This window comes from Silene latifolia, chromosome 2 (genome assembly GCF_048544455.1).
Source record: "Silene latifolia isolate original U9 population chromosome 2, ASM4854445v1, whole genome shotgun sequence".
Lineage (NCBI taxonomy): Eukaryota > Viridiplantae > Streptophyta > Magnoliopsida > Caryophyllales > Caryophyllaceae > Silene > Silene latifolia.
Genome location: NC_133527.1, coordinates 16,975,269 through 16,984,870, shown reverse-complemented (window position 1 = coordinate 16,984,870; position 9,602 = coordinate 16,975,269). Strand labels below are relative to the sequence as shown.

At 33.2% G+C, this 9,602-nt stretch overlaps 1 protein-coding gene across 1 annotated transcript; it reads left to right on the top strand.

Moving 5' to 3' along the window:
- The first annotated feature begins 2,787 nt into the window (after positions 1-2,787).
- LOC141628545 (zinc transporter 1-like) lies at positions 2,788-5,530 on the top strand. Its single transcript, XM_074441673.1, has 3 exons — positions 2,788-3,549; positions 4,558-4,707; positions 5,095-5,530. Exons 1-3 carry the CDS (start codon positions 2,932-2,934, stop codon positions 5,398-5,400), a joined length of 1,074 nt encoding a protein of 357 aa, XP_074297774.1. The 5' UTR covers positions 2,788-2,931; the 3' UTR covers positions 5,401-5,530.
- The last annotated feature ends 4,072 nt before the right edge of the window (positions 5,531-9,602 follow it).

Sequence of the window (9,602 nt, the reverse complement as noted above, 5' to 3'; positions counted from 1 at the left end):
TATTACAGTAGTACTCCGTAGTCCGGCCTGCTAGAGTTTCAGTAATAGAGACTAAAATTATTCCTCGTCAGCATTGTTAACATCATTTGTGCAAAGTAAAATAATATAATAATATACATTAAATATTTGATTCGACATCTCGGCCCGCTAGAGTTTCGGTAATAGATGAAAATTATTATTCGGTATAATAAGAGATATATAGTGGAAGTAATACTATTACATGCTAAAGTTTATATAATAGGAGTCCACGAAACTCGTACTACTATTCTTCACAATGTAAATCCCTCACAAAGTTGAGGAATAACTTTTTAAGGAGCAACCATTATTATTATTATTATTATTATTATTATTATTATTATTATTATTATTACGATTCCACGAAACTACTTTACAAATAACTTTGAATTTCAAAGCTTTTATACATCGTAATTCCGACAAAGTAACCGTGAACAATTGTATCTCTATACATAGGCTATGCAACGCTATCTATGGAATACTATGCGATTAATAAAAGTTAGTACCCCGTATTATAATACTACTGAGTTTTTATTTGTTTGTTCTAATGAGCTTGATAATAATGGTCTAATGGCGCTCCTTTTGGTAAAAACCCAATATTTCCGCAACCCAACTTATTCATATCATAAATATATATGAAATAGGATAATAATATCTTATAGAAATATTAGAAGATACTAATTTTTGGAACATTTAATTTTCACCTTCATCAGACTACATGACGTAGGTTGTACGTATAAAGGAAAACAGAATAAACGTGAGCCCTAAAGATTAAGAGTTTGAATCAAGAACAACGACAAACAAATTTAATAGTCTCAAACTAACAAAATTGGACTTGAAAGTTTTATATGTTGGCTAAAACAATGGTAAAATCAATTAACAGGGAAAGTGGAAACTAATGTTTTGAATAACAATGAAAGGCACTCCATACCATAAGAAACACTCATGAACACTAAAACTTGGGAGAGACGGTCTCTCACTAAGGCCCTGTTCTTTTGGACTTCAAGTCACTTAATTTTAGTTCACTTCAGATCTTATAAGTTCAGTTCAGTTCAGTTCAGATCCTATAATCAAGTCACTTAATTTAAGTTCACTTCAGATCTTATAAGTTCGATTCGATTCGATTCGATCCTATAAGTTCGATTCGGATCCAATAAGTTCGATTCGATTCGAGATCCTATAAGTTCGATTCGATTCGAGATCTTATAAGTTCATTCGAGATCCTATAAGTTCGATTCGATTCGATTCGAGATCCTATACCTCACTTAATTTAAGTTAACTTCAGATCCTATAAGTTAAGTTAAGTTCAGTTCAGATCCTATAAGTTCAGTTCAGATCCTATAAGTTCCGTTCAGTTCAGATCCTATAAGTTCAGTTCAGTTCAAATCCAATAAGTTCAGTTCAGATCCTATAAGTTCAGTTCAGTTCAGTTCAGATGCTATAAGTTCAGTTCAGTTCAGATCAGATAAGTTTCAGTCCAAAAGAACAGGGCCTAAGTTATTGAGAGACCAATGTTTCGTACCCTTTTATTTGTATTTCGTACCATTTTTATTGTTGATCGTGACATAGTAATTTCGTACCTATATACATAATAAATGTACCCATTTTATTCTTAATCATGATTTGTAACAATTTTATTACTAATAAGATGTCATTTACAAACAATAATCAACATGTCGTATTGATTTACCGAGCTCAACCGTTTATTACAATGTCTTCCATGTATGTTGTTCAATTGGAACCATGTTTGTCCATTGCGTAACGTACCTACAAAAATAAAATTGATAGGAAATTAGAAAGCTGGAAAATATAACAAAAAGAAGTAAAAAAAACGAACAGCAGAATGTTAGGCTCTGTTTGGCAAAACTGACTGAAAAGGTACCTGAAACCTGAAAAGGTACCTGGAACCTGAAATGATACCTGAACCTGAAAAGGTAGCTGAAAAGGTAGCTGAAATTTAAGAACTGATAAGGTAACTGATTTTTATTAAAACTGTTTGGCAAACTAACTGAAAAGGTAGCTGATATGTGGTCAAAAGACGTAACAGGACATGGTTTAATATTATTATCATTTATGTTAAGGGGTAAAAATGGTATGTAAAATATAATCAGGTACCTGAAATGTCAAATGCTACATTAGGTAACATTTCATTTCAGGTAGCTTATTTGCTAAAAAATGCTATTTGCCAAACGCTTCCAAATAAATAAGCTACCTGAAACATTTTGCAAAAAAGCTACTTTGATGAAAAAAGGCACCTGATTTGTACTGCCAAACAGAGCCTTAGGGCATATTAATGCATGATGTGCCGAGTTTGGAGACAGTAAACCATATATATACACACACAATAATCATGTTGCCTCAATGTTGTTATCTTCTATACGATATAAAATTCTAATATGTGCACAACTCTACTACATATTAATATTAAAAATAACAATTCTAATATGTGCACAACTCAACAACATCTATCAATAACAAATCTCACATTATCCGATTTTTGTAAACTAATTTATTTATTCTAGGTAGTTAATAAATATTGGACTCTCTACAATCGCTCGAAAAAAGCTTCATTTATTAATATAGATAGATAGATGATGATTGATTGATTGATTGATTGATGATTGATTGATTGATTGATTCTATATAGATATAGATATAGATATAGATTATACATAAACTCCCTCCAATAAAAGCTATTGTTATCGTCTCCCACTACTCTTCTTATTAGATACCTATTTAGGCTAAAACTGGTATTATTACGGTATACCGATACTTAATTGCTATGATTTTATCTCCTATATAATATGTTCAATGCTGGCTCACTTGATAAACTCCATTAAATAAAAGCTCTATTCGTTACCCTCTCCCACTACTCTTCTCCTAGTATTACAAACCTTATTAAGGATTTCTCAAACAATGTCACAACAAACACTAAAAAGTCTAATTCTCGTCTCTCTAGTGCTTCTCCCTACGTTGGTCGCGGGAGATTGCACATGCGAGCAATCAGGTGAATCTAGCAGCAGGAACAATAAAGTCGTTCTAAGGTACAAAGTTGCGGCACTTGTTATCATATTAGTGTCCAGTGCTATAGGGGTGTGTTTACCTATACTAGGCAAGCGCATTCCCGCCTTAAGCCCGGAGAGTAACCTGTTTTTCCTAGTAAAGTTCTTCGCGGCAGGGGTTATATTGTCGACGGGGTTCATACACGTGTTACCCGATGCCTTCGAGAGTCTTACTAGCCCATGCCTTAAGGAGAACCCTTGGGGAAAATTCCCTTTTACAGGATTAGCGGCCATGGTAGGATCACTCGGGACCTTAATGATTGACGCATTTGCTACTGGGCATTACCGTAAAATTCACTCCGGAGAGAACGCCGCCACCGTCGACGAGGAGAACCAAGGAGACCGTGATGGGCATGTCCATTTGCATACTCATGCGACACACGGGCACGCCCATGGAGCTATTCCTGTGTCTGTGTTTCCCGATGAGGGTTTGAGTGAGTTGGACCGTATTAGATATAAGGTCACTTCTCAGGTATGATTTTTTACTTAATTATAGTTTATAGTTTAAGTCACGCTGAATTTTAGGCTATTCAAACGTAACTATTAGTGTTTTACGATTTAGGTAATTGCTAGGCAGATATTATAAATTTTGTTTGACTGAATCGATCTAGTTTATTTTGTTTCGATTTTTTAGCATGAATAAACTTACGAAATTGGCTATCCCTAAAACACTAGGAAAATAATTGGAGGACTAAGAGGAGTAATGTAACAATGTTCGGCGTTGATAGACCATGCATATTAGTATAAGCTCAAATTTCTTCTATTTGGTGTAATATTATTTACATATCGTGCTAAATACGCATGTAGCATGTTATTTTCAGATTTCACTTTTATTTGAAGGAATCTTGTACATGATTGCTTATTTAGTGCCTCGGGTCGAATCATGTTAACTATTAATTAACGAAACTGTTTATATCAACGAGAGTCGAGAAACAAAGTTTAAAAGATTAGGGAAATTGGCTATACGATTCTCGATCGGGAATTTGGGTGGAATTAAAATTTATTTGATATCTAACTCGGTTTACCTTTGAGGAAGTTGGCTAAAGAATTTCCAAGAATTTGGGGTAGAAATATAGAATTAGAATTTATTAGATATTTAACTTAGTTTCGATTCATGAGATATCCAACCAAATACCCCCTATGAGTTTTTTGTGAAACAATATAGTACCCGTCTCTTATTTGTGACGGATACTCTCCGTCACAAATAAGAATTTGTGTTAATTTTTGTCCTTCAGTAGCCTTGAGGATGTTTCTTACGTGAATTTACTTTTGTACCCACTTTTCATGATACGATTTGTGAAAAAGAATACATTCAAATTCGCTAATGTGTGGGGTACCAGATCAGTTAATATTTAACCAGGAAGATCATACTGTACGGAGGGACTAACTTTTTAGTCGTACAAAATGTCATTATAATTATGAATTGTCGTTTTATTTGTTTGATTAACAACGTTGTATAATGTTGTTATATTTGAAATAGGTGTTGGAGATGGGAATAGTGGTCCATTCAGTGATTATCGGAATATCTTTGGGAACATCACAAAGTATTGACACAATTAAGCCTCTCATGGCAGCGCTTTGTTTCCATCAATTCTTTGAGGGTATGGGACTTGGTGGGTGTATTGCGCAGGTATGTAACACCTTATCACTTCTTACTCTGTCTTTTTAAATGCGGTAGATTTAAAAATCTTACAATAAATTAGCATGATGAAATTACTAAAGGGTTATTGTTAATTAAAATAATCACCCTCGACATTAAAACATATACTTTTAGTGCTCCTTTAGTTGCCATTTTAAAACGGGTGAATTGGAACTTTTTTCCCATGAATAATTGTCAACTCCCGCATGCATAATTTCAATATGTCAACCAAACAGCTTTTGAGCAATTTACATGAATTGTCTAATTTCATGTGTTTTATAAATTCATAGGACTTTATTCCCCAATAACAACCAAACGACACCTTATAATCTATTACTCCGTTATTATAGCTAACTATAAATGAGTTACACAACGCAGGCATCATTTAAGTCAGCATCAACTTTGTGTATGGCAATATTCTTCTCCGTGACAACTCCAGTTGGGATCGCAATTGGAATCGGAATAACCAATGTGTATAATGAAAATAGCCCAACAGCCTTGATCGTACAAGGCTTGTTGGATGCAATAGCAGCAGGAATATTGATATACATGGCACTTGTAGATCTTTTGGCCCAAGACTTTATGAACCCGAAGGTCCAATCTAACAAAAGATTGTTCCTTGGTGCTAACATTGCTTTGCTTCTTGGTGCTGGTTTTATGGCCTTATTAGCTATTTGGGCTTGATTTTCTCAAATATACACATTTCAACGTTTGTTGTGTGTTTATTACCACGATTTTTCCTTTTTTTTTTTTTGTTTTGTTTTTGATGCTATTTTATTTATTTATTTTTTTATTTTTTACGTAGGAAAAGATGCAATTATATAAGTATTATTTAATGACAATACTCCAAACTATTAAGGTGCTTATCAAAAAAAAATGCTTTGATTTGTAATTCGCTGGATCGTCGTATTGACAAAATGCAATCACAATTGTCAACCTCAAGAAGTAGCTACACACATATACGGAATTACGGATATACCTCCTTCTCCCTGCCTTTTGGCTCCTCTCCCCCAACATAAACTAATACACATACCTCCTTATTCTCCAAACTTCTCCTAATTACTAATCTTTAACCTAACTAATTATAAAACCCTAATTTCATTCATTTTTCCCCAATTGCATGCCGGAAATTCGTCGGAAATGTCACCGTCGGCGGCGCCTTTTGTAGATACCCAAGCCCTCTTCGCCCTTTACTTCTATTAATAAAAGCAATCTTTGGTATAGGCCGCGTTGACCAGAGAACGAGGCTTAGGCTGATTAAGCAAAGGAGAAGCTCCAAAACGACATCATCGTTGTCGACTGGTGGCGTTGTTTCCGGTATATGCCCATATATTAGATTAGCAGATACAAGGCCAAACAGGAAAGAGTTGGTAACAAGGAACAATGTGCTGAAAAAAATAAAAGAAAAAAACTAGGTAAACAAAATTAATAGTACCTAAGAACATAATAGAGGGGGAAAATGTGATTAAGAATGTTGAAAGACCGTCTCAACAGGTAGCCCATCCACATATTTTAGTAAAAGATGAGAGGCATAATAGTTCGGTATATTCGTAGTTAAATTATAGGTTAGAGTATTTTGAGAAGCACTCTAATAGTTTAGAGTATTCTCATTAAATAACCCTTATATAATGTTAGAGCATACTAAGTCCTTTATACATTCGTAATTTAACATCAAAACGGATCTAATAACTAACACTAGCGAAAGATAAGGTCGGATAGAAAAATGAAATTGGTGGAGTACGAAATAGAAGTCGCAAGCATCGTTGTCAACATCTTGCACACAGCTAGCGTCTTCAGAAAGTCGTCGACACATGTGAGTAGCGGAAAAACAAGGACCAGGTGTACTTACGCCACAAGAGCGTAGAAAGAAAAAGCATTCTATCTTACATGCCAACAAAACATTATGTTATTTTAGTATGATATTTTACCTCTGGTATGTTTTACACTTTTTCTTTTTGTCGCCCGACAATTACTCATATTGCCTAAGTAAATTACTAAATTACCCTTATACAATTGACATCCTTACGAAATTACCCTTCAACATTGAACATCCTAATACTCACAGCCTACGTTTCCCTTCTCTTGTTCCCCTCACCGGACTTCTGAAATTGCTTAACCATTAGGCATCAACAACAACAACAATTAAGACTCAGCAACAACAATAGCAACAATTAAGACGAATTACTCTTTTTAATTTCTAATTCATTAACTGTTGTATTTAGGTATATAGTAATCAATGGAGTAGTGTAATTCAATTGCAAATTCTGGAAAATCACCATGTATTATTCGTAATTCAAATGTAAATTCCATACTATAATAGTTGAATGATTATATTTTACAATTAAGGGAATGAATTTTAGAAATGGAAAATTCGATTCGATTTAGGGTTTGAGTCGTCTAAAGTAGACCTCACCATGGTTCTGACGACCACACCATGGTTTGGGTAAATCTGACGACCAAACCATGGTTTGAGTCGTCTAAGGTAGACCACCGTGTATAGGTCGTGTAATCAAAACGTTTTGCCGGTGGGTGCGTCGTCTTTGGAACACGCACAGAGCATGGTTATGTCGTGTTTGGGATACGAAATTACGAACAAACCAGAGATTTCTCGCCGAACACGCACGAACTCAGCCTTAGTCTGGTTACTAGGAGTTGCCATTGTTGTTGTCGCCATCTCTGTTGTACTATTATGCTATGCATTGGATTTTGATATTAAGAGAGTGCATTGCTCAATTATGGTGTGCTTGAATGTTGATATGATGGTAGTTTGAAGGTTTGGCATAATGTATCTGTGTATGATGAATTGTATGTTGTGGTTTGATTCTTAGTTTATGATGAATTTCTCAGGATTATTACTCAATCCATTGTTCAACTACCGTCCTTAATCTCCTTATGCATGTAAATTTACTAATGAAGTTCGAAAATGAATATTGAAGAAAGTGTTCGAATTCGATTAATTTCTCGTTTCTCGCTTGTTAGTTGTTAATTGTCATTGTTCATGATTGAAATTTTTTAATTCATGCAATGGAGTTAATTTGGAGATAAATAATAGTGGAAAGTTGATGAGATAGAATGGTAAAGTTAATAATTTTAATAGACAAGGGGTAGAATTGGAAAGTCAATGTCCTAATTCGGGAAATATTAGTAAAATACGGGCGGCAAAAAGCAACTCCCATGTTTTATTATACTCAACTTGTATTTCACAAATGGATCAATCAAAGCTTGTTATTATAATACTCTGAACTAGTTTGAAAGCCCTAATAACCTTGATTTTTTTAAAACTAAGTTATAGAACATTATCGAATAGGTGTTTCGAAGTTCAAATATGAGGGTCACATAATTCTAAAAAAAATGAAATATCATAATCCCTTATGGTCTCTTGATACGTACTTGATCCTAAGCATTAAGTAGCCTCTAAAGATTTGTTATCTCGAATTCTAGCAAAATTTATTAAGTACTCATCATCATAAGTGTAAAGGAATCGGGGCGCTTTAATTTGATAGCCCTTATGATTAATATAAAGACAGGAGTGAAATTAATGAATAGTTTACATTTGCTGTATTTTGTGATGGGGAATAAAGCAAATGTAAACTATTTACGGGGACAGAAGGAGTATATATTTTGTTTGAACCATATACCTACCCTTCAAATATGGATAAAAAAATTTGATAACCCTTACACATGTCATACTTTTAAATTAGACTGTTTGATAGCCCTTGCCCCTTACCCATGTCATACTTTTAAATTAGTCATTTCAATTTTTTTTGTCAATTAATAAGACCGTCTTGCATAAGAATAATTAATCTTCTAATTACTGATACATAAAGTTCATTTTTATGTTCTTTCTTTCACAAAGCACATGTAACATATACTCCTATAATCATCTTATTGTTATCATTCCACCGTAAATGCGTAAAAGATAAACCCGTCTATGTTTTTGACCACTATAAACAAACATACTATTTAGTGACAACAAAATTATAGTTTGTTAAATTTTAATTTTACTGTTAGTAATAGAAACTCTTAAGAGCTCTCTTTCACAATTGTTAAGTGACTCAAAAGATTTTGGGTTGTTTCTCAAGTTTCAAGGATGACTTCTATTTATAATCATAAGATCACCCTACCTTATTCCAATCTTTCAATGTAAGACAATTCTACTATTTATACGTACTATATTCACATCACCTCCATTATTTTCCAATGTGGAACAAATAACATACTAAGAAATACACCATTTTTTTCATGCCTAGCTTGACATCCAACCCGAATCCCGAAATACGGACAATTGCTACTCATTATATCTAATAGCAGTTATATTTAATATTTATTAATATGAGCAAATACTATATGTTAATATTCGTACGTTCAACATCCAACCCGATTAATAATGAGCAAATACTAACAAAATATTATGTAGTCTAAAATTTTTCCCACGTATATAGGCAACATGTGTGCAATTTTATCTTATTGCTAACAAACTAATCTTATCTAAAGTCTAATTTTTTTTTTACGTATAAAATTAACATTTTTTTTCTTATAAATATTAATGAGTTTTTAAAAGTTGGACTCTCTAGATGAAAAAAATGTTAAAACTTGAAAATTTAACATGAAAAACTTACATTATGTAACGTTACTTTTAAAGTCTCTTATATAATAAGTATACGTACTACTGATGTATGTTCGTTATTTAAAAATTCAGCTTAAAAATTTGAAAATAAAGAACTTATTGCTAAACTGCTAAATTTGAGTAGAAAAGGAGATGATATAACTATATATAACTATATAATTATGAAACCACCAAAATCAAAAGTATAACACAAATAAATTTCACTATTGTGGAGGTAATAATACAAACTCCTGTAAGCACTATCTAAGACTATTTAAGA

Bases quoted from the DNA above. Each gene is read 5' to 3' on its own strand.
- LOC141628545 (XM_074441673.1), top strand. From the start codon at position 2,932: ATGTCACAACAAACACTAAAAAGTCTAATTCTCGTCTCTCTAGTGCTT. The intron at 3,550-4,557 runs GTATGATTTTTT...TATTTGAAATAG, and splicing joins GATATAAGGTCACTTCTCAG to GTGTTGGAGATGGGAATAGT. The intron at 4,708-5,094 runs GTATGTAACACC...TACACAACGCAG, and splicing joins TTGGTGGGTGTATTGCGCAG to GCATCATTTAAGTCAGCATC.